Below are 26421 nucleotides of genomic sequence, written 5' to 3' on the forward strand. Positions count from 1 at the left end.
TAAAACAAGCCTCAATAAATTTAAAAAGATTGAAATTATTCAAAGCACATTCTCTAACCACAATGGAATACAATTAGAAGTCAATAACCATCAGAGACTTAGAAAATTCACAAATACCTGGAGGTTAAACAACACACTCCTAAACAATCAGTGGGTTAAAGAAGAAATAGCAAGAGAAATTGCTAAATATATAGAGATGAATGAAAATGGGAACACAACATACCAAAACCTATGGGATGCAGCAAAAGCAGTGCTAACTGGGAAATTTATAGCACTAAACGCATATATTAAAAAGGAAGAAAGAGCCAAAATCAAAGAACTAATGGATCAACTGAAGAAGCTAGAAAATGAACAACAAACCAATCCTAAACCAAGTAGAAGAAAAGAAATAACAAGGATTAAAGCAGAAATAAATGACATAGAGAACAAAAAAACAATAGAGAGGATAAACATCACCAAAAGTTGGTTCTTTGAGAAGATCAACAAGATTGACAAGCCCCTAGCTAGACTGACAAAATCAAAAAGAGAGAAGACCCATATAAACAAAATAATGAATGAAAAAGGTGACATAACTGCAGATCCTGAAGAAATTAAAAAAATTATAAGAGGATACTATGAACAACTGTATGGCAACAAACTGGATAATGTAGAGGAAATGGACAATTTCCTGGAAACATATGAACAACCTAGACTGACCAGAGAAGAAACAGAAGACCTCAACCAACCCATCACAAGCAAAGAGATCCAATCAGTCATCAAAAATCTTCCCACAAATAAATGCCCAGGGCCAGATGGCTTCACAGGGGAATTCTACCAAACTTTCCAGAAAGAACTGACACCAATCTTACTCAAACTCTTTCAAAACATTGAAGAAAATGGAACACTACCTAACTCATTTTATGAAGCTAACATCAATCTAATACCAAAACCAGGCAAAGATGCTACAAAAAAGGAAAACTACCGGCCAATCTCCCTAATGAATATAGATGCAAAAATCCTCAAAAAAATACTTGCAAATCGAATCCAAAGACACATTAAAAAAATCATACACCATGACCAAGTGGGGTCTATTCCAGGCATGCAAGGATGGTTCAACATAAGAAAATCAATCAATGTATTACAACACATTAACAAGTCAAAAGGGAAAAATCAATTGATCATCTCAATAGATGCTGAAAAAGCATTTGACAAAATCCAACATCCCTTTTTGATAAAAACACTTCAAAAGGTAGGAATTGAAGGAAACTTCCTCAACATGATAAAGAGCATATATGAAAAACCCACAGCCAGCATAGTACTCAATGGTGAGAGACTGAAAGCCTTCCCTCTAAGATCAGGAACAAGACAAGGATGCCCGCTGTCACCACTGTTATTCAACATTGTGCTGGAAGTGCTAGCCAGGGCAATCCGGCAAGACAAAGAAATAAAAGGCATCCAAATTGGAAAAGAAGAAGTAAAACTGTCATTGTTTGCAGATGATATGATCTTATATCTAGAAAACCCTGAGAAATCAACGATACACCTACTAGAGCTAATAAACAAATTTAGCAAAGTAGCGGGATACAAGATTAATGCACATAAGTCAGTCATGTTTCTATATGCTAGAAATGAACAAACTGAAGAGACACTCAAGAAAAAGATACCATTTTCAATAGCAACTAAAAAAATCAAGTACCTAGGAATAAACTTAACCAAAGATGTAAAAGACCTATACAAAGAAAACTACATAACTCTACTAAAAGAAATAGAAGGGGACCTTAAAAGATGGAAAAATATTCCATGTTCATGGATAGGAAGGCTAAATGTCATTAAGATGTCAATTCTACCCAAACTCATCTACAGATTCAATGCAATCCCAATCAAAATTCCAACAACCTACTTTGCAGACTTGGAAAAGCTAGTTATCAAATTTATTTGGAAAGGGAAGATGCCTCGAATTGCTAAAGACACTCTAAAAAAGAAAAACGAAGTGGGAGGACTTACACTCCCTGACTTTGAAGCTTATTATAAAGCCACAGTTGCCAAAACAGCATGGTACTGGCACAAAGATAGACATATAGATCAACGGAATTGAATTGAGAATTCAGAGATAGACTCTCAGATCTATGGCCGACTGATCTTTGATAAGGCCCCCGAAGTCACTGAACTGAGTCATAATGGTCTTTTCAACAAATGGGGCTGGGAGAGTTGGATATCCATATCCAAAAGAATGAAAGAGGACCCCTACCTCACCCCCTACACAAAAATTACCTCAAAATGGACCAAAGATCTCAATATAAAAGAAAGTACCATAAAACTCCTAGAAGATAATGTAGGAAAACATCTTCAAGACCTTGTATTAGGCGGCCACTTCCTAGACTTTACACCCAAAGCACAAGCAACAAAAGAGAAAATAGATAAATGGGAACTCCTCAAGCTTAGAAGTTTCTGCACATCAAAGGAATTTCTCAAAAAGGTAAAGAGGCAGCCAACTCAATGGGAAAAAATTTTTGGAAACCATGTATCTGACAAAAGACTGATATCTTGCATACATAAAGAAATCCTACAACTCAATGACAATAGTACAGACAGCCCAATTATAAAATGGGCAAAAGATATGAAAAGACAGTTCTCTGAAGAGGAAATACAAATGGCCAAGAAACACATGAAAAAATGTTCAGCTTCACTAGCTATTAGAGAGATGCAAATTAAGACCACAATGAGATACCATCTAACACCGGTTAGAATGGCTGCCATTAAACAAACAGGAAACTACAAATGCTGGAGGGGATGTGGAGAAATTGGAACTCTTATTCACTGTTGGTGGGACTGTATAATGGTTCAGCCACTCTGGAAGTCAGTCTGGCAGTTCCTTAGAAAACTAGATATAGAGTTACCATTCGACCCAGCGATTGCACTTCTCGGTATATACCCGGAAGATCGGAAAGCAGTGACACGAACAGATATCTGCACGCCAATGTTCATAGCAGCATTATTCACAATTGCCAAAAGATGGAAACAACCCAAATGTCCTTCAACAGATGAGTGGATAAATAAAATGTGGTATATACACATGATGGAATACTACACGGCAGTAAGAAGGAACGATCTCGTCAAACATATCACAACATGGATGAACCTTGAAGACATAATGCTAAGCGAAATAAGCCAGGCACAAAAAGAGAAATATTATATGCTACCACTAATGTGAACTTTGAAAAATATAAAACAAATGGCTTATAATGTAGAATGTAGGAGAACTAGCAATAGAGAGCAATTAAGGAAGGGGGAACAATAATCCAAGAAGAACAGATAAGCTATTTAACGTTCTGGGGATGCCCAGGAATGACTATGGTCTGTTAATTTCTGATGGATATAGTAGGAGCAAGTTCACAGAAATGTTGCTATATTAGGTAACTTTCTTGGGGTAAAGTAGGAACATGTTGGAAGTTAAGCAGTTATCTTAGGTTAGTTGTCTTTTTCTTACTCCCTTGTTATGGTCTCTTTGAAATGTTCTTTTATTGTATGTTTGTTTTCTTTTTAACTTTTTTTTCATACAGTTGATTTAAAAAAGAAGGGAAAGTTAAAAAAAAAAAAAAAAAAAAAAAAAAAAAAGAAAAAAAAGAAAAAAAAAAAAAAAAAAAGATGTAGTGCCCCCTTGAGGAGCCTGTGGAGAATGCAGGGGTATTCGCCTACCCCACCTCCATGGTTGCTAACATGACCACAGACATAGGGGACTGGTGGTTTGATGGGTTGAGCCCTCTACCATAAGTTTTACCCTTGGGAAGACGGTTGCTGCAAAGGAGAGGCTAGGCCTCCCTGTATTTGTGCCTAAGAGTCTCCTCCTGAATGCCTCTTTGTTGCTCAGATGTGGCCCTCTCTCTCTGGCTAAGCCAACTTGAAAGGTGAAATCACTGCCCTCCCCCCTACGTGGGATCAGACACCCAGGGAAGTGAATCTCCCTGGCAACGTGGAATATGACTCCCAGGGAGGAATGTAGACCTGGCACCGTGGGACGGAGAACATCTTCTTGACCAAAAGGGGGATGTGAAAGGAAATGAAATAAGCTTCAGTGGCAGAGAGATTCCAAAAGGAGCCGAGAGGTCACTCTGGTGGGCACTCTTATGCACACTTTAGACAACCCTTTTTAGGTTCTAAAGAATTGGGGTAGCTGGTGGTGGATATCTGAAACTATCAAACTACAACCCAGAACCCATGAATCTCGAAGACAGTTGTATAAAAATGTAGCTTATGAGGGGTGACAATGGGATTGGGAAAGCCATAAGGACCAAACACCACTTTGTCTAGTTTATGGATGGATGTGTAGAAAAGTAGGGGAAGGAAACAAACAGACAAAGGTACCCAGTGTTCTTTTTTACTTCAATTGCTCTTTTTCACTCTAATTATTATTCTTGTTATTTTTGTGTGTGTGCTAATGAAGGTGTCAGGGATTGATTTAGGTGATGAATGTACAACTATGTAATGGTACTGTAAACAATCGAAAGTACAATTTGTTTTGTATGACTGCGTGGTATGTGAATATATCTCAATAAAATGATGATTAAAAAAATAATAAAAAAAAAAAAAAAAACAAGGAAAAAAAAAAGATGCAGTGCCCCCTTGAGGAGCCTGTGGAGAATGCAGGGGTATTCGCCTACCCCACCTCCATGGTTGCTAACATGACCACAGACATAGGGGACTGGTGGTTTGATGGGTTGAGCTCTCTACCACAGGTTTTACCCTTGGGAAGATGGTTGCTGCAAAGGAGAGGCTAGGCCTCCCTATGGTTGTGCCTAAGAGCCTCCTCCCGAATGCCTCTTTGTTGCTCAGATGTGGCCCTCTCTCTCTAGCTAAGCCAACTTGAAAGGTGAAATCACTGCCCTCCCCCCTACGTGGGATCAGACACCCAGGGGAGTGAATCTCCCTGGCAACGTGGAATATGACTCCCAGGGAGGAATGTAGACCTGGCATTGTGGGACCGAGAACATCTTCTTGACCAAAAGGGGGATGTGAAAGGAAATGAAATAAGCTTCAGTGGCAGAGAGAATCCAAAAGGAGCCGAGAGGTCACTCTGGTGGGCACTCTTACGCATACTTTAGACAACCCTTTTTAGGTTCTAAAGAATTGGGGTAGCTGGTGGTGGATACCTGAAACTATCAAACTACAACCCAGAACCCATGAATCTTGAAGACAGTTGTATAAAAATGTAGCTTATAAGGGGTGACAAGGGGATTGGGAAAGCCATAAGGACCACACTCCACTTTGTCTAGTTTATGGATGGATGAGTAGAAAAATAGGGGAAGGAAACAAACAGACAAAGGTACCCAGTGTTCTTTTTTACTTCAATTGCTCTTTTTCACTCTAATTATTATTCTTGTTATTCTTGTGTGTGTGCTAATGAAGGTGTCAGGGATTGATTTGGGTGATGAATGTACAACTATGTAATGGTACTGTGAACAATTGAAAGTACGATTTGTTTTGTATGACTGCGTGGTATATGAATATATCTCAATAAAATGAAAATAAAAAAAAAAAAAGGGAAAGTTAAAAAAAAAAAAAAAAGAAAAACAAGGAAAAAAAAAAAGATGTAGTGCCCCTTTGAGGAGCCTGTGGAGAATGCAGGGGTATTTGCCTACCCCACCTCCATGGTTGCTAACATGACCACAGACATAGGGGACTGGTGGTTTGATGGGTTGAGCCCTCTACCACAGGTTTTACCCTTGGGAAGACGGTTGCTGCAAAGGAGAGGCTAGGCCTCCCTATGGTTGTGCCTAAGAGCCTCCTCCCGAATGCCTCTTTGTTGCTCAGATGTGGCCCTCTCTCTCTGGCTAAGCCAACTTGAAAGGTGAAATCACTGCCCTCCCCTCTACGTGGGATCAGACACCCAGGGGAGTGAATCTCCCTGGCAACGTGGAATATGACTCCCGGGGAGGAATGTAGACCTGGCATCATGGGACGGAGAACATCTTCTTGACCAAAAGGGGGATGTGAAAGGAAATGAAATAAGCTTCAGTGGCAGAGAGATTCCAAAACGAGCCAAGAGGTAACTCTGGTGGGCACTCTTATGCACACTTTAGACAACCCTTTTTTAGGTTCTAAAGAATTGGGGTAGCTGGTGGTGGATACCTGAAACTATCAAACTACAACCCAGAACCCATGAATCTCGAAGACAGTTGTATAAAAATGTAGCTCATGAGGGGTGACAATGGGATTGGGAAAGCCATAAGGACCACACCCCACTTTGTCTAGTTTATGGATGGATGAGTAGAAAAATAGGGGAAGGAAACAAACAGACAAAGGTACCCAGTGTTCTTTTTTACTTCAATTGCTCTTTTTCACTCTAATTATTATTCTTGTTATTTGTGTGTGTGTGCTAATGAAGGTGTCAGGGATTGATTTGGGTGATGAATGTACCACTATGTAATGGTACTGTAAACAATCGAAAGTACGATTTGTTTTGTATGACTGCGTGGTATGTGAATATATCTCAATAAAATGAAGATTAAAAAAAAAAAAAAAAAAAAAACACCTACACTGAATGTAAGGTGAGCAGACAAAAGACGTTTATTATGTTAATCCACTGAAAAAAAAAAAAAATCAAATACTACTCTCCAGAAATCTAGATTTAAAGAATTATCTTATATTTTAAAATATGAATGTGTAAATAACAATCCTATAGAAATCACAGGAATATTAGCTAGAAGAAGAAAAACTTTCTTAAGAAAACATTTTATTTCTTGGCATGTTACTTAAAAACATTTAATTCATGTGAAACATTCTTACAATAAATATTTTTATAAGTTTGAAAAAAAAAAAAAAAAAAGAACACCCAAACCATCCCCCCAATCCCACCCTATTTTTCCTTTAGTTTTTTGTCCCCATTTTTTTACTCATCCCATCCATACACTGGATAAAGGGCAGTGTGATCCACTAGGCTTTCACAATCACATTGTCACCCCTTGTAAGCTATGTTATTATACATACGTCTTCAAGAGTCAAGGTTACTGGGTTGCAGTTTGATAGTTTCAGGTATTTACTTCTAGCTATTCCAAAGGGCTATCTATATAACGTGTAAGAGTGCCCACCAGAGTGACCTCTTGACTCCATTTGGAATCTCTCAGCCACTGAAACTTTATTTCGTTTCATTTCGCATCCCCCTTTTGGTCAATATGTTCTCAATCCCACAATGTCAGGTCCAGATTCATCCCCGGGAGTCATATCCTGCATTGCCAGGGAGATTTACACCCCTGGGTGTCAGATCCCATGTAGGGGGGAGGGCAGTGATTTCACCCTCCAAGTTGGCTTAGCTAGAGAGAGAGGGCCACATCTAAGCAACAAAGAGGTATGCAGGGGGAGACTCCTAGGCACAATTATAAGCAGGCCTAGTCTCTCTTTTCCAGTAACAAGCTTCATAACGCCAAGTCCAGTGATACAGGGTTCGGCATACCAAGCTATCAGTCCTCAATGTTTGTGAGAACATCAGCAACCGTCCAGGTGAGGAAGCTGAACACCTCTGCATTTTCCCCCAGCTCCTCAGGGGGGCCGTGCATATTTTTTTTCACTGTTTTTTTTTTTTTAACTTACTTTATCAAAAAATTAAAAAAAAAAACAACAAATAAAAAAACATTTCAAGCAAAACCAAAACAAAGGAATAAGAAAAAACAAATAACCTAAAATAACTACATTACTTCCAACATGTTTCTACTGTATCCCAAGAAAATTAAGACTATAACCCAGCAAAGGAATAAGAAAAACAAACAACCAAAAATAACTACATTTCTGAGAACTTGTTCCTACCGTACCCCCCAGAAATTAACAAACCATAGTCATTCCTGAGCATTCCCAGAACATTAAGCTTACCCATGATAACTTTTCTGTTCTTATTAGATTATCATTCCCCCTTCAGCATTTGCTATCACTAGGTCCCCTACATTCTACAATATGAACCATTTATTTTACATTTTTTCAATGTTCACATTAGTGGTAACATACAATATTTCTCTTTTTGTGCCTTGCTTATTTTGCTCAGCATTATGTCTTCAAGGTTCATCCATGTTGTCATATGTTTCACAACATCATTCCTTCTTATGGCCGTGTAGTATTCCATCATGTGTATATACCACATTTTGTTTATCCACTCATCTGTTGAAGAACATCTGGGTTGTTTCCATCTCTTGGCAATTGTGAACATTGCTGCTATGAACATTGGCATGCAGATATCTGTTCGTGTCACTGCTTTCAGATCTTCCGGGTATATACCGAGAAGTGCAATTGCTAGATTGAAGGGTAGCTCTGTATCTAGTTTTCTAAGGAACCATCAGACAGTCTTCCAGAGTAGCTGTACTATTATACAGTCCCACCAACAATGAATAAGATTTCCAAACTAAAGCATGCTTGAAAGCAATCTAAATAAACACTGGCAAAGAAAACTAGACAAATTTTAAAGTAAACATAGTACAAATGATCAATGGAGTATTAGTCATTTTTAAAATACTGATTGTGAATCCTATGTAATAATATATTTAAGATTCAATTTTAAGTGAAAAAATAAAAGTATAAATACAATATGATTACTATTATGTAAAATAAAAACAAGTGTTACTGTATTAAAGAGAATAAAGGAAATATATCAGACAATATACTTGAGTAAGTGACATATTTCTCCTTGCTCTAATTTTCTGTATTTCCTAAATTTTTTATGATGTTATTTTTAAAATGAAAATAAGCATATTTAAAAAGACATAGAATGTGGTTATTGATGTAAAAGCCGATGGCTTAAATAAAATGGGATTTATACCAGAAAGAGTACAAAATAAATTCTAGACACACTCCAATATCTGTGTGGACAAGTTATTCAATTGTATCAGTTAACTATTATCTCTAAACGTTTGGTGTGCAATGCTTTCAATCAGAGAAGGTAATATCATTTTTTAAAAACATGTTCTTATATTTAATATGGTTAATTGATATTTTCTTCTAAAATAACATAATAAATGTATTTAACATACATCAAAAGAAGTTAAAAGATAGGAAGTTAAGACATCTTTCCTTTAGACATCCAAATTTTAAAAAACAAGAACAACTTTTTGAAAAACATAATTTACAAATTATACAAAACGAGATGTATACTTAAGACTGACATACAGTTTTCAGAAGATACTGGCTTTAGTTGTTTCTACATTTACATATGAAGCAGTCTGTAATATGTCAATAAAAATATATATATTCAATTGCCAGCTAGCCTTAAAGATACTACATAGGGAGAACCTAAGATGGCAGTTAGGTAAGACAGGGCACAAAAACACCTCCATGAAAAATACTAGATAAAAGCCAGAAAGTGACCCAGAACACCAGTTCCAGCAATGCATCAGCCAGACAAGGTCTGTTAAATCCACAGGGACCATGCATTGGGTGAAACCGGCAGCCTGCATTCTGAAACTAGTGAGTGAACTGGCTGAAAGTCCGGCGGCCGCACTGTGGTGTGGGGAAACCATGGGTTGACGTTTGGAGATGGACTAATTCCTTTAAAAAAAAAAAAAAAAAAAACAACCCAGGAGCAGCCGTGGTTACAATGGTGAGAACCACACAGTGAAGCATGGCAGGAGCGGACTGTGTCAACGTCTCAGTGTCTGGCGTGGAGGATAGCCTGCTGCTATTGTCTCGGGGCCAGGGGGGCAGAGGGGAGCCAAAAGGAGAAAGAAACTGCGCCCCTTGCAGCATCTCCCCAGTGGGCAGGGAACACTCCTGCCTGGGGCCTGACCCAGACCCCAGAGGTGCGCCAAGAAACCCAGTGTGACAGGGAGTGTTTCCCACAGCACCGCGTACACACCACAATATCTGCCGTGGACAGTGGCCTTTAGTGAACCCACAGCTAATTGTCCCAGAGCTGGGAAGGCGGAGCTGTGCGAAAAGGGGGAAATTAACATGCCCCATTCAACCATCTTTACAGCAGGCTGGGAATGCCTCTGCACGGCCCAGCGGCCCAGGGCTTCCCTGGAGGGCTGGCGCACACTTGTGATGTGGCACAACCTTCCCTCAGCAGAAGTCCTGGAAGAGCACAGCTGAGAAGGGGGACCTGCTCGGAAATACCTGGGACCCTACGCCAATACCAAGGACTTGTGGGTCAGCGGCAGAGACAATCTGTGGCAAGCCTGAAATGAAGGCTTAGTACTCTTACAACAGCCTTAAATCTCCAGGAACACCTGGGAGGTTTGATTATTAAAGCTCCCCTGCCTCCCTAACCAACCAGAAGCACGCCCCACATTCAGGGCAGACGGCACCAACAACACACCCAAACTTAGTGCGCCAACTGAACCCCACAAGAATCAAATCCCCACACACCACAAAGATCAGAGGGGAATAGTGACTTGAGGGGAATAGTGACTCACAGATGCCATCTGCTGGTTAGGTAGAGAAAGTGTACACCACCAAGCTGTAGACCTGACAATTAGAGATCGGTATTTTTCATATCCGGAAAGAACTCAATGAGAGCATAGCACAGGATATAAAGGACATGAAGAAGAGCATGGCACAGGATATAAAGGACATAAAGAAGATCCTAGAAGAACATAAAGAAGAAATCGCAAGAGTAAATAAAAAAATAGATGATCTTATGGAAATAAAAGAAACTTTTGGCCAAATTAAAAGACTCTGGATACTCATAATACAAGATTAGAGAAAGTTGAACAATGACTCAGCCTCCTTGAGGACCACAGAATGGAAAATGAAAGAACAAAAGAAAGAATGGGGAAAAAATTGAAAAAATCAAAATAGATCTCAGGGATATGATAGATAAAATAAAATGTCCAAATTTAAGAATCATTGGTGTCCCAGAAGGGGAAGAGAAGGGTAAAGGTCTAGAAAGAGTATTCAAAGAAATTGTTGGGGAAAACTTCCCAAACCTTCTACACAATATAAATACACAAAGCATAAATGCCCAGTGAACTCCAAATAGAATAAATCCAAATAAACCCACTCCAAGACATATTCTGATCAGACTCTCAAATACTGAAGAGAAGGAGCAAGTTCCGAAAGCAGCAAGAGAAAAGCAATTCACCACATACAAAGGAAACAACATAAGACTAAGTAGTGACTACTCAGCGGCCACCAGAGACTTACAAAATTCACCAACAACTGGAGGGTAAAAACGAGGGGGAGATAAAAACATTCCCGGATAATCAAAAGCTGAGGGACTTCATCACCAGTAGATCAGTCCTATAAGAAATGCTAAAGGAAACTGAGCAGGCTGAAAGGAAGGGACACTAAACATCTGACTGAAACCACATGAAGAAATAAAGATTTTCAGTAAAGATCACATGGTAAATATAAATACCAATACTACTGTATTTTTTATTTTTTATTTGTAATTCCACTATTTACTTCCTACAGGAATGATAAATCAGTGGTTTTGGACTCAATGTAAAATAGGTAATTTTTGACAAGAACTACATAAAGGTGGGGGAATAGAGTAGTATAGGAACATAGTTTACGTCTCCTATTGAAGTTAAGTTGGTATCAAAGAAAAACAAGATTGTTATAGATTTAAGAGGTTAAATTTAAGTCCCACTGTAAACACAAAGAAAGTATCAGAGAATATGACAATAGAGATGAAAAGTAGAGTATGGGTTACAAGAGGAGGGGGAAGGAGCAATGGGGAGTTAAAAAAGGAGTGTAGGGTTTCTGTTTGGGGTGAAGGGAAATTTCTAGTAATGGATGGTGGGAAGATGATAGCATTGCAACATTCTAAATGTGATTAATCCCACTAACAGAGTGCTAGGGAGGGGTTGAAATGGGAAGATTTAGGCTGTATACATGTTTCCACAATTGAGGAAAAAAAAAAAAAAAGAAGACAGTCTAAATAGGTAATGACAATTAAATGCCAAGGATGATCCTGGATGAGATCTGAGGATGTGAGAATTAGATTAAGTTTAGCTTTCACACAGGGTGGGGGCAGCTCAGGGGAATGGCAATGGGTCAAAAAGCCAAGCTATTATCAGTGGCCAGTCCTCCTGTTTATCCGCCCACTGTCCTTGCAAGGTGGAGACTGGGGGAGGGGGGAGGGGGAAGGTTCCTTAAACAGCTTCATAAGTTGTTACCAAACTAGCTCAGACTGGCTCTGCAGTTCAAGAACAAAGGAAAGAGGGGTGGAGACTTCTTTCAAATGTTCCAAGTTTGCACAGGAGACTTTCCTTTCAAATGTTTCCAATTTGGGCAGGCGGCATGTTTCAAATTTGCCTGGGCTAGTTAGGCTTGTCGAATAGAATGCAACCTCTGAAATATCCAGCCACTGGAGAAACAGGGGAGGGACTTGCGGTTAGGTGCAGGGAATAAATACTGCTGGGTCTATTGTTCTGGGCGCCAACCCCCACATTTTGGTTGGGCCTGTTCTTGCAAGATCGTGAATAAATTCTTTTCTTCTCCACAATCGGTGAGCATTTATTCCTTTTTAGGAATAGTGCTTGTTTCTCACAAGGATGGAGGAGAGGAGGCTGAAAGGGACACAGTTGGGACAAAAGAAAGAAAAAAAGGAAATACAGAATGTAAGCTTTGTATCAATGTTGAATTTCTTGAACAACTTAGCTGCGTTTAACGGGATTGCATAAAAAAATGTTCTTGTTAGTGGGAAATGTATATGTGCATTACATTGTTTGCTCAAGGATGTGTGCAGCTTGCTCTCATACGTTCAGAAGACAAAGCAATAGATGATGGATGGTAGGTAGGGAGGGAAGGAGGGAGGGAGGGAAAGAAAGAAATGGAGGTGTGACAGGATGTTCAAGTTGGTGGATCGGGGGAGGGGGGTTGGGATATACTGGAATTCTGTGTATGGGGTTTGTGTTGTTTTTGAAACTGTTCCTGTAAGTTTGAATTTATTTCAAAATAAAATTAAAAAAAAAAAAAAAGAGAGATACTACATATACACATAAGAAATTAAAGATGGGGAGCCAGGCAGAGGCTCACATGGCCTGATCCCTTCAAGAGGTATGAAAGGCTTTTCCTTCTGCTCTGACTCCTCTGCAGGCCTACACCAGGGGAGTTCTCATCAGACACTCTCCTCCCATCCATTCATTGGGAAGCATCTTCACTGACACAGCCTCCATACTTTAGGTGCCGGGTCATGTGTCCTCGAAAATAGAACCAGGAGCCAGTGACCACCTCCCCAAGTCCCCAGGAGGGCAAAAGGTGAGGCATCCAAGCCAACAGGGAGTCACTGTTCCTCTAAGCCCCCACTTCCCTCTGGGAAGACTTGCTTTGCTCCTGAGCTGGGGTGGAAGGACGAGCACATCTCGGAGGAAAGCAAAGCCCCTGGTCTGACTCTGGGGATCCAAGCGCTTACATGGAGTCAAGGCTGGGTTGAGTGGGGTTCTTCTCTGCTCAGAAAAGCAACAGAAGCAGATTTATGGATGCTTAGCCTGAATCTCAGCTCTCTGGGTTGAGGACCAGCATACTAGATGAGAGAACGAGGCAAAGAAGATGAGAAGGAAGGGAAGAAGGCTGGGGGTGCTCAGCACAGGGAAGGAGGTAGCCCTCCATCAACAAAATAAAGAGAGAAATGTACTGCGCAGGAGTCGTCAAGACAAGACCCTCCATCTCTAAAGCCCTCACTTCCCTTTCTTCCCACCTCTTGAGAAGAACAGAGGTGAGCAGAGCCCTTCTGCAGGGAAAGAAGATCTGGCCATCCCAATGCCTCCTCTCTTCCCTGTCACACTCATGGCCACATGCCCAAACACCACGACCAGCACCCCAGGCTCCTGGTCTGTAAGATGGGGATGGTGTTTAGTACCCTCAGGACATTGCCACAAGCGCCCCATGAGGTAGATGGCATGGGCAACATGAAGTAAGTACTCAATAAATGATGGCTGATTTTATTAGGAAAAAAATAATAATAAAAAATAAAGATGGGGAGCCAAGTAAAAGCTACAAACTTGGTAACTTCGCATTCTCTGGATATTTTAAAACATGTCTAAAAAAGTTAAACAGATGGGATATCACTGTGATCTTAAAGAAAGGAACTATTATTAAAATAACACAATAGTATGGAAGAGTGAAATTGAGTTGTTACAACCAAAAGCAGTGAAGTTTCTCTTGATGTCCTCAGACTCTCTAAAACCCAGTTTACTTTACCAGCTAAATTAACCCAGGAATTGACTTTTAAGTACCCTTGACAATATTGTCAAACTTCTTTTAATAACATTTAAAAATACACATGGGCTAATATATTACTTAGAAGTTAACCTTATTTTTTTGAATATGGGCCTTGGGCTGACCTGCCGAACAGTGGAAAAACACAGAGATAAAAATACTAAATTAGTAATTTGTTTCTTTTTAAGTATTTATTCTAAATAACATGACTAAAAAAATCTTGTGGTGGAACAATCTTGTGGATGACTCTGATTTGAGGATTACAATGAAAAAGGAGAGAGAAAGTCACTGTTTTTGGTCAACAAAAATCTGAAGGGTTGCAGTTTTTCTGACAACTAAAAAATCTGAAATGCTATATAAAACAGAAAGTAATGTCTTTCTTTACATTGTAGAAGATATCAGACATGTTTTCACAAGGAAGTTTCAAATAGCTAATTTTTCATTAAATCTAAAGAATTTATAAATACACACATGTATCTTATTCAGAAGAGGCAGTGACTAAGATGCTTAGATTCAACTTCTGGTTCAAATTTAAATCTAAATGTTTGGAATTAAAAGATCCATTACTCACCAAAAATCCACAAAATATTCACACCAGACAGACCAAGATTAACTCTCCAACCATTCCAGACTCTTTGGTCTTTATGATACAGAAGAACATTAACAATGTATGAAACATATTATTTCTACCCTTTGGAAGATTGTAGACATGGAGTTGGTAGATGAGCTCACAATGGGGAGGGTTGATAGCACTCTGATAAATGCAAAAAACATTCTCATTTGTAACATCTGGTTTATATGGTGTCTGAACAAAGTGATGAGAAGTAAATGTTTTTCTATCAGGGTACTTAGGATGTACCCTGGAATCAAGGTAAGTGCAAATACATGCATGATGATAGCAGACTTTGAAGTCTCCACCTCTATTCCATCAAAATGAGCTCATACAGCCACCCTGAGAGAGTTCTTTGATCCTTTCAAACAAGTATTCCTGATTTGGTGTAAGGTCTAGATATCGTACAATTGTATTCAGAGTTAGAATGAGAGGAGTTTTGACCAGAGCAGCTTGTTTCAAGCCAGTAATACTAGCATCTTCTATTTGTAGTTCTGGACAACCCATCCATCTCATCTGTGTGCTGACAGATTCAATCTCCTGTACAAGTGGCACTAATACTGTCGCATTAATCCAGTTTCTGAACTTAGCTGTCCATGAATCCACATGATCAAGAAGTTGTCTATTCACCGTCACTCTTGCCCAAACCTCTTCTGCAGCTTGTTTAGACCTGAGATCAGCTTCATCTCTGTTAGCACACGGGGCCTGAGACCTACAGGCAAGTTGATATTGAAACTCCTCTAATGTTTGTGCATAATCCCCCATAGAATGACTACAGTTTCAAAAAGTAGGGCTAGTGGAAGAAGAGGTAGAATTAGGTTCCCCAGCTTAACTCTATGCTGTTTCTCTTCTTCATTTCTAAGAAAAGTGTCTAAAGTTCATAGGTCTGTCATGTAGTCTTCTTTGTTGGTAGGTGAGTTATAGACGATGGGTCAAGAACGGAAGCAAGATCTCAATCCACTGCTCTCCACTGGTCCAACAGTGGTAGCGTACGGAGAAGGAGAGGGACTATAGTCTGCCAACTTATTATAAGTACTGATGGGTGAATAGGTCACTCCAGGGCTACAAGAACCACTGCCACCTGATGACAGACCTTGCAATTGAGGGCTATATCCAGTCATACAGCTGGTGGTGAACTTGGGGCTGGTACTAGGTGAACGAGATGGACTCAAGAGACTCTGACCTTGAATTAAAGGAGAAGGTGGAGATGGAAGGATTTGGGTTGCTGTCAGCTCATGTGGAGCAGTAGTCTGTATAACAGCTGTTTTCAACCCTAAAAGTATTTGCTGTCCAGGGCTAACAATGAGACTTGTTGGTGCCACAGTCTATTTGAAATATCTCCAAAAATCAAATAAGGCATTCAGGCTGAAGAAAGATGCAAGGGCAAGCTCAGTATACCAGAGGAGCCAGTAGGTCACATTATAATATGAACTAATCAATTTTCCAGTCATTTCAGTATATATTATTCCAGCCATAGATACATTTAGGAGTCTCCAGGCTAAGACCAATTTCCTGGCTTGTTTCTTTTCTCATCTTGATGGTTCTGTCAATAAGGGAAGCACTAGCATTTGATTCCCCTTGCATCATATTCTTCGGTGGGAAGTTGCTGGTAGCATCATTTTAACTCTAGTTAAAAGTACACAGCAAATTTTGGCAGAGACCTTTATTCAAAGTCAGGAAACATTACCAGGAAACCATAGAAGGTTAGGGACATTATGGAGAAATAGTATAATGGTGGTTAAGAGCATTGAGTTTGGAACCAGCCTTTCTTGGTCTGAATTTCACTTATCTGTAATGTGTATAATGGTAGACAAGTTACCTAACCTCCATGAGCCTCAGCCTCATCACTTCTAAAATGGGATAATAAAGGAACCAGCTTAAAGTTTTTTTTTTGTTTGTTTGTTTGTTTTTTGTAAACCTTAAAGGTTTCTGGAAGGATTAAATGACTAATTCATGTGAAGGACTTAGTACAGTGCCTGGCACAAAATCAGTGATCAATAACTGCAAGTTATTATTTTTTCTGGATCAGTGGTTCTTCTCAAGCTGGGCCAATTTTACCCCCAGCGGACATTTGGCAATGTCTGGAGATATTTTTGGATGTCACAAATTGGGAAGGTGCTAGTGGTATCTAGTAGGTAGAAGTCAGGGAGGCTGCAAAATATCCTATAATGCACAAGACAACAGCCTCCCACAACAAAGAATTATATGGCCTAGCCCAAAATGTCAATTAGTGTCAAGGGTGAGAAACACTCATCTAGATCATAGGTAGACATTATAATAAAATCAACAGATATGCAAACCACAGGTGAATGATCTGGACATAGAAGCAAACAAACTGATATGCACCCTTTACACAGTAATGGAGGTGATTTTAAAAACATATTAGAAATAATGTTGTGACAATACCCTTTACTCATTTTTTACAACAAAATAAATTCTAGGGGCAAAGTTTCAAATGTTAATAATAAGGCCACACATGTTAAAAAAAAAAACATCATTAACAAAGAAAAAATTCAACCAACAAACTGGAAAAAATATGCAATATAGATCACAGATAAAGGGCTATCTCTAATATATAAAGAACTCTTAAAAATTAGGGAAAAAAACCCAAAACTCCAATAGAAAAATGGACAAAAGACATGCACAGGCAATTCACAATTAAAACCTAAAACTGGCTCTTAAAGATATGCAAAGAAGTTTAGCTTCATTCACGAGAAATGCATATGAAAACAACACTGAGATAACATAAATGAGTATCTTTGTTCTTAGGAAATACACATGGAAGTATTAAGAGTTTAAGGAACATGATATATACAACCTGCCTCAAATGTATAGAAAATAAATAAATGGTTGGATCTATAGATAGATGTATACATAGAATGATATAGCAAACACAGCAAAAATAGTATCTGGGTACTGGGTATATTGGAGTTTCTTGTATGGGTTTTTGTATTATTTTTGCAAGTATCCTATAAGTTTGGAAATATTTCAAACTAAAAGGTAAAAAAACTAAACAAAAATACACTGAGATCCCATTCTTACTATTAGATTAGCAAAGACTAAAAAAGATGACAATACATTCTGCTGGCAAAGCTGTGAACTAACAGGCACAATCATGCATTGCTGACTGGAATGCAAATTGGTATGTCCCTTATGGAGGGAAATTTGCCAGAATCTAACAAAATTACTTATGAATTTACCTTTTGACCCAGCAGTTTAGGAGTTCATCCTGATGATATATTTCCCACAAAATGAAAATACACATACACAGTTATTCATTGTAATTCTGCTTGTTATTGCAAAATAATGGAGACAATCTAAATACCCGTACATTGGAGAGTAGTTGAAACAATCTAAATACCCATACATAGGAGAGTATTTCAATTAACAATGGTATCTCCACACAGTGGAATTCTAGGCACTACGCAACTGGAGAAAAAAAATGAACAGATAGAGTGATTCCTAGGATATATTAGGTAAAAAAAGAAAAGTGCACAAGTGCAAAAGAGTTATTGAAAGTATTTAATGTATGGAAGCAGGGGAAATAAGAAAACATACATGTATTTGCCCATTTATGCAAAAAGAAACAAAGGAAAGATAAATCAGAATCTAATAAGATCAGTTACCTACAGTGAGTGAGTGGCTGAAACTTAAGTGAGAAGAGTGACACTTCTCTAGGAATACTTTTCTGTATAGTTCTGATATTGTAATTATCTTAATGTTTCACATACTCAAAATTAATAAATAAAGAGCCAGAGTAAGAGCCACAGCCAAGGAGGGGGTGGGGGTGGGGGTGGGGAGTAGGGAGGGAGGGAGTTACAGCTACTGCCAGACTGGGGGGATTGTCTATTTAAACAGACCACACCATGCCTGAGTAAAAGCTAGTAGACCTTGTTCAAGAGGCGCAGCGAAGTCTACTTTGATAAAGAGCAAAAGGTAATTGTTCAATTTGTTCAGGGAATTTTTGAAACACATGAAAAATTTTTTTGAAAAATATGATCCAACGTTAAAAGATTCCTACAGAAAGCAAGTTGAAGTAGATTGCCAACAGCGTATGCTCGAAATCCTGGATACAGTAAGGACAGAGCAATTTATAGCAACGAGGGATTTGTATATGAAGAATGGCCAAGGGTTTGCACTAGTATATTCTATTACAGCTAAGTCCACATTTAATGACTTACAGGACCTGAGGAAACAGATTTACATGTTAAGGACACAGAAGATGTTCCAATGATTTGGGATGGCAATAAATGTAACCTGGAAGACAAGCGAGTAGCTGGCAAAGAACAGGAGCAGGATTTAGCAAGACATTGGTGTCACTGTGCCTTTTAAGAATCTTCTGCAAAGTCAAAGATCAATGTTAACGAGATATTGTTATGATCTGGTCAGACATATAAATAGAAAACCACCAGTGGGAAAAGAAGAAGCCTAAAAAGAAACCATGTCTGCTACTCTAGATCCACAGTAAGCAGCAGCTCTGAGCCTGATTACAGGAATGAAGAACTGTTGCCTAATTGGAAAGTGCCAGCATTCCAGACTTCAAAAAATAAATCTGAAGAAGCTTCTCCTGCTTTATATATTATGTGACAAATTTAGATCTTATATTGGTTTGCACAAGTTCTCTGAAGAAAAATTCCTCTGTATATAAGAAAATAAGACAACATTTCTCCTCTGTAGAAGCAGTTACAATAAATGTGAAAATAGATGTACTTGACTCTGATATGATTAAACGAAAAACTGAGACTGTCTTCTTGACCAAAAGGGGGATGCGAAATGAAACAAAGTAAAGCTTCCCTGCCTCTACATAGCCTTCTTGTGTGGTGGTCCCTTCAGATATGGTTAACCCCAGTCAGGTTTTCCCAGTCCAGGGAGTCTCAGGTCTCAGAGGAGGGAATGGCATTTCCTTGAGAATGAGACCCTCCTGTGAGGCCTCTAGACTTTGTGCTTCTCCTATGCTGTCCAGCAAGTGGTGCTTACCAGCCTGCAGCCCCCACCATTGTAAGGAGGTGTGGAGACTTTAGTTCTCCCAGTGACCCTGACCCTGTCAGGGGTTTGACTGACTGAAGCTGGTTTCTGAATTCCTGCCCCTGGGATCTGCATTTTAGGCTGAGAGAATGCAAATGGAGTAGAGAGGTCAGTCTGGTGGACATTCTTAACCCACTATATAGATAACACTTTTTAGGTTTTAATGTATTGGAATAGCTAGAGGTAAATACCTGAAACTATCAACCTCCCTGCCCCCCCAAAAAAGACATTATGGGAACATAAGAAAACATTAGAATATAAAATATAAGCTTTGTATCAATGCTAAATTTCTTGAACTTGATAACTGCACTTAAGATAATTAGTTCCTTGTTCATAGAAATGTACAGGAAGTTTTATGTGCTCAAGGACTATGATGTATGCTCTCAAATTTTCAGAAAATAGAAAGGAAGTAAGAAAGAAAGGAAAGAAGGAAAGGCAGGCAAAGGTGGCAAAATGTTAAAACTGGTGGATCTGGGTATTGGGGGGGTATATTGGAGTTCTTTGTATGGGGTTCATATTATTTTTGCATCTATCCTGTATGTTTGCAATTATTTCAAAATAAAAAGTTAAAAAAAAAAAGAGCATGGATGCATTTCAAAGATATTATTACTATAATCAAATGATTTCATATTGACCTTTTTATGATTCTTCCCTATCCTGCACTAAAAAGCTGAACCATTATACTTTATATTTGTAATGATATAGATTATGAAATTTCCCTTCAATTCACTGCAGCAGAATTTTTTGAGTCATTAACTTCATTTTATATTTTAGAAATTATGAAATATCATTCCGTCATTATATTCTAATTAAAATTATGCACAATGTTTTGGAAAAATGGGTCTTTTATAGGAAAAAACTGGAATAACTGATTTCTATGGCTTTCAAAGCTAAAATATATAATACACTAAACCAACTCTAATATTGCTTCTTGTGTTTTACAGCTTTTATGGATGATTCAATTTTAGCACATTTTCCAAAATAAACATACAAACAAGATCAACAAGCACATGAGAAAAAACTAAAACGGAATGCAAACAAGAACAAATGGACCTAGCTATATTTCAAATGAATAAAATAACATTGATGGGGGGTGGGAGTGGTGGAACTAACACAAATAACTTTTGAACCGATTATTTTCACTATAAACTCTCAGGTAAAGGCAAAAAGAACTGTAAACAAATACTAAACTCTAGTTAATAAATTTGCTTTTCACAGCATATGGCAACCCGTGGCCTGAGCAAAACAGGCCTGCAGATCTTTGGTGCACAGCAGTCTGCATGACCTAGGCAGCTAAATGTTTAACCTATTGTCTTTCTAAGCCAGTAAAGAGAAAAAGGGAAAACTGACCTTAAAATGTAACTTTATGGGAAGCAGGCAGGAGGTGAGAGGCTCTTAGTCTCACAAAAAGAGACTAATTGTTCAAGTGTTATTCTAGACCTTCCTGCACCAGCCCTCAGGTCAAAGTGACCTGTTCCTTCATCTATGCTCCCCCCACCCTTGGGAATGCCTTTGCCTTAAACCCTTATAAGTGGCTTGCTGTCCTTTTTGCATCGCGTGGTCACTTCCCTGCGAATGTGATGCCCGCCCAGCCTGAGAGAGCCGTCATGATCTCTCCACGACTTCTCACCCTGTAAGTAAGCCCTGAATAAAAGTTCATGTATCAGAAAATGCTCGTTGTCTTCTTTGGCCTCTGGAATGGCATGACCCTCTTGGGCTGCGACAGAGGGGTTTTCTAAATTCTGAAATTGGGAAAATAAATATGTTATGGACAGGGGAGCCAAGTTTCAAACTGTCAGAGAAGGAAAAGGAGAAGGATAGAATGAACCCTGTGATTTTAGATAAAAATTGTAGATATGGATATGAACTCATGGTTTTTAATATAAAAACAGGTATGTTTATACACACATTCATATACTTATATATGTAGATTTCATAAATATTGAAGCATATGTATGTATGTCAATATGAACCAAAATTTTAAATATATATAGAAATAGATATAGATGTGTGTGTGTATATACATATGTACATAGATATACAAGTAATTACAGGTATGCATGTGTCCCCGTATCTCTCTGTCCCTGAGAGGACCTGGAAGCAATGACAACCCTAGTAGTAGTAACGAACACATCTATTTCCTAGATCTTAGTTTCCAAATATAATTTTACACTAAAAGAAACTAGGGGACCTTGCAGAAATGGCAGGTTCCAGAACTGGGGCTGTGAAAATATGATTCTCAAACATCTTGTCCCAGAAAGTAAGGAAATGCTCAAAGAATGAGGCCCTTCCATCTTTCACTTGGCATGGAGAAGTCAGCACGGCAGCTGAAGATGTGGGAAGGTGGGTGGGTGGGGAGAAGGGGGAGCTGTGGAGCCTGAGAGAGGAAACAACCAGTGTGGTTGGAAGATTGCCAAAATGAACTAAATAAATTGATTTAGCAAATAAGTAAATATATTGAGGATTATGATAGCAAGTTTCTCACTGCTAGATAACATGTTTAATATGGATGGGGGAACGTTAAAAAGACCACTGAAGTATTGGATTAGAATATGCAGTTATTGGCATGAACTCTGGCTTCATAACACATATGCACATATATTGAGCACAATGAGCTCACAGTTCTTGGTTTGTAAATACCATCCTCCATTTAAAAGGAATTGGATCTTTGGGAAAATAGTTGATTCCAGGACAGGAAAAGTACAACTTGCACCAGGACACCTTGTGCCAAAAAGCAAAGAAATAAAAAAAATGATGGAACCATGTTAAAAGGATCTTGAAGAGACTCCCAACTAGCCAAATCTGGGACATTCTGAGTATCAAAAGATAATGATAGTAACAGTAACTCATTGAATAAAATAGGAACCCATGAGTCCATACTGATATAAATAACTAAACAGGGGAAAAAAGAAAAGTTCTTCGTTACAGTAGAATGACAACTAACAAATGCAGAAGGAATGATGGATATAAGGAAACACCATTTGCCACATAACAGAGATGACTAATTCAGGTAGAAGTTGCCAATGAATGCCAAGGTTGGTGGGTGGAGGTTTGATGAGAAAAGGACACTGGTGTAATCTCAGAATACTTGCCCACAAAATACCAATCAATCACAAATGGAAAAATCATTAACTTTAAATGGAGACCCTGGCAGACATCAAAGTGACCTGGTGATCAAGGTGAGGATCACCACTGTTGGGATGGGTTAAAATCTGTGTGCCTCCTAATGTGACATACAGAGAGCACTGCTTCATTTCTGTGGTATTCCTACCAAGAATGCATAGCCTGAGTCTGGTCATTTCAAAACATCAGACAGACCCAAGCTGGGAATCACCATACAGAGTGCAAGTTCTGCATTCTTTAAAATGGTCAACCACATAAAAGACTGGGAAATTCTTTAGAACTGTTCCACTTACAAGTCTTATTAGACAACAGCCATTTCCATAATTAGATTATCAGCAACTCGGGAACACAAGCTATGCCTTAATTTTCTCTATATCTTCCCACCCCTGCTGTTTAGTATAGGGCTTTGCAAATACTAGGTAGTGACCACGCCGCGTTAACTTTCCAGGTTCGCCCAAAATCACACACACACAGATACACACACACACACACACACACACACACACACACACACAAAAACGGGTCATTTCCCTGTTAGCAATGGGTTGGGCTGCTAAATCTGCTGCTCCTGGCGTATGAGCTACCAAGTAAGTTAACTGACCCTGAATGGCCAAGGTTGCTTTGAGAACACAGGAAGCACCTAATCCTGGATAAAGGCAATGAAGCCTTCAGAGAGAAGTGCACCTCTAAAATAAAGGGAGCTCCCCGTACAGCTAAAATAGGCTGAGGAGGGCAGGAAGTGGGTCTGAGAACCCTAGAATAGGTAGTTGCACGCACAGGAGACAGAAAGTAAATGTTTGTTGTTAGAACGCTCGAACTTCCCGGAGCAGGACGTGCCAAGGCCTGGGAAAAAGCTGGGTCCCGCTCAGGGCTGAGGCGTTGCGAGGGGCCAGCGGGCCCACCACCCTCCCGGACCACCCGCTTACCTCGCCCTGCAGAAGCCAGTCGCGGTAGTAGCACAGGCGGCCTTTGTCGGAGTTGCGCAGCGCCTGCAAGGTCTCCCAGCAGCGACCCTCGGACCGCATGGCCCCGCCAGGTACCACTCCTTAGAGGCTCCGCTTGTGACAAAACAAGCCCTCGAATCAGCCGCCGGGAAACGAGAATCAACTTCCGCTTCCGGGGCGAGCCTGGAGCAGCCTCTCTAGTAACGGCAGCGCGACCCCGCTTCCTGCCGGGAGCCCCGCCCAGCAGCCAGCCTGAGTGCGGTTTTGTGCCAGTGCACGGGTTCCGCTGTGAAGCGGAGTTGACCTCCAGGTTATGTAAAAATGAATAGGTGTTGGCAAGCATGTGGACAAACTGGAACTCTTATACACTGTAAAATAGCGCAGCCGCGATGGGAAGCAGCATGGCAGTTCCTCAAAAGGAACCTCAAAAGGTTAAACATAATTACCATATGACCCAGCAATTCCACTCCCAGGTATATACCCAAGAGAAATGAAAATATACATCCACACAAAAACTTGTACACGGATGTCTATAGCAGCATTATTCATAACAACCAAAAAGCGAAAATAACTGAAATGTCCATTAACTGGTGAATGGATAAATGAAATGTGATATGATCTATACAATGGAATATTATTTGATTATAAAAAGGAATTAAGTATTTTAATACACGTTACAACATGAATCTTATACTGTGCTAGATGAAAAGCCAGTCACGACGGTTGCTGCAAAGGAAAGGCTAGGCCTCCCTATAATTGTGCCTAAGAGCCTCCTCCCGAATGCCTCTTCGTTGCTCAGCTGTGGCCCTCTCTCTCTAGCTAAGCCAACTTGAAAGGTGAAATCACTGCCCTGCCCCCCTACGTGGGATCAGACACCCAGGGGAGTGAATCTCCCTGGCAACATGGAATATGACTCCCGGGGAGGAATGTAGACCTGGCATCGTGGGATGGAGAACATCTTCTTGACCAAAAGGGGGATGTGAAAGGAAATGAAATAAGCTTCAGTAGCAGAGAGATTCCAAAAGGAGCCGAGAGGTCACTCTGGTGGGCACTCTTACGCACAATTTTTTTTTTTTTCATATTAATTTTATTTCACAGTGAAATATTGAAGGACTAAGTATCCTATATTCAGTGCTTTCTACTATATAGCACAAAATAGTATGTAATAAAAAATATGTAGCAAAAAGAGAAAAGGAAAATATACTGGAAATACATTAATTATTCCACCTAAGTCTCACAGAAAAGTTCAGAATAACAAGAAAAGAGGATAAGTTAGTAATACAACTGTAAAAAAGAATAACAGCTTAAAAAATTAACAAAGGAAAAACACCAAAGAAAACAAGCCTCCTAATGACAAATAAATGGCATGAATGTGGCAAAAGTAGATTTAAAAAAATTAGCAAAACATATCTTATAATTAAAGTTATAAAAACTGCAGAAAAGTCACTTTATTTGGAAAGTTTATGTTCACAATTAGCAATTTGAGATGACATGCACCACAGATAAGCTTTCATCCATTGAAAGAAGTAGAGGGCATACTTACAATTGAATCACTTACAATTATTTTTGAAAATTCAATAACTGGAGAGATACCAGAAGACTGGAAAAAATCTTACGCACAATTTAGACAACCCTTTTTAGGTTCTAAAGAATTGGGGTAGCTGGTGGTGGATACCTGAAACTATCAAACTACAACCCAGAACCCATGAATCTCGAAGACAGTTGTATAAAAATGTAGCTTATGAGGGGTGACAATGGGATTGGGAAAACCATAAGGACCACACTCCACTTTGTCTAGTTTATGGATGGATGAGTAGAAAAATAGGGGAAGGAAACAAACAAACAAACAGACAAAGGTACCCAGTGTTCTTTTTCACTTCAATTGCTCTTTTTCACTTTAATTATTATTATTATTATTTGTGTGTGTGTGCTAATGAAGGTGTCAGGGACTGATTTAGGTGATGAATGTACAACTATGTAATGGTACTGTGAACAATCGAATGTACGATTTGTTTTGTATGACTGCGTGGTATGTGAATATATCTCAATAAAATGAAGATTTAAAAAAATAATAATAAAAATAAATGAAATACAAAAAAAAAAAAAAAAAGCCAGTCACGAAAGGGCACATATTACATGATCCCATTTGAAATGTCCACAATAGGAAAATCCATAGAGAATGAAAGTAAATCTGTGGTTGCCAAAGGTTGGAGGGGAACAGGGAATGAGAATGACTGCTAATACATTTGGGGTTTCTTTCCAGGGGATAATGTTCTGGATTAGATAGTGGTGATGGTTGCATAACTTCACAAATATACTAAAAAGCACTGAATTATACAACTTTAAAATGGCCACTCTTGGTACATGAATTATATCTCAATAAAAAATCAAGTATGACTCACAACTGCCTGGGAAGCAGCTTTAGGACCCCAGACCTTCTGACCCTTCTATTGCCATTTCATGGGATCTCAGTTTGACGTAGGAAAGCTTCTCTCAGAGGCTTGAAGCAATATAAACATTTTTCATTCAGCTCTGATTTTTTACAAACTCTCTGGACATTTGTGTGAAAAAATTTGGACAGTACAAAATTTTTGACAATGA

At 39.2% G+C, this 26421-nt stretch overlaps 1 protein-coding gene and 2 pseudogenes across 2 annotated transcripts in view; 1 reads left to right on the top strand and 2 right to left on the bottom strand.

Annotated features, from left to right (window-relative positions):
• The window catches only part of GLE1 (GLE1 RNA export mediator), an 83882-nt gene extending 59919 nt beyond the window's left edge, over positions 1 to 23963 (bottom strand). For both annotated transcript variants that reach the window (XM_037798052.1, XM_037798050.1), the window contains exon 1: positions 23803 to 23963. In XM_037798052.1, coding sequence (XP_037653980.1) covers positions 23803 to 23901 — 99 coding nt within the window. In that variant the 5' untranslated portion in view covers positions 23902 to 23963. The remainder of the gene's footprint in view (positions 1 to 23802) is intronic.
• On the bottom strand, positions 14682 to 16315 carry LOC119505345 (annotated as a pseudogene).
• Positions 18702 to 19185, top strand: LOC119505079 (annotated as a pseudogene).
• Positions 23964 to 26421: the final 2458 nt, after the last annotated feature.

This window comes from Choloepus didactylus, chromosome 10 (assembly GCF_015220235.1).
Source record: "Choloepus didactylus isolate mChoDid1 chromosome 10, mChoDid1.pri, whole genome shotgun sequence".
NCBI classification, from domain to species: Eukaryota; Metazoa; Chordata; class Mammalia; order Pilosa; family Megalonychidae; genus Choloepus; species Choloepus didactylus.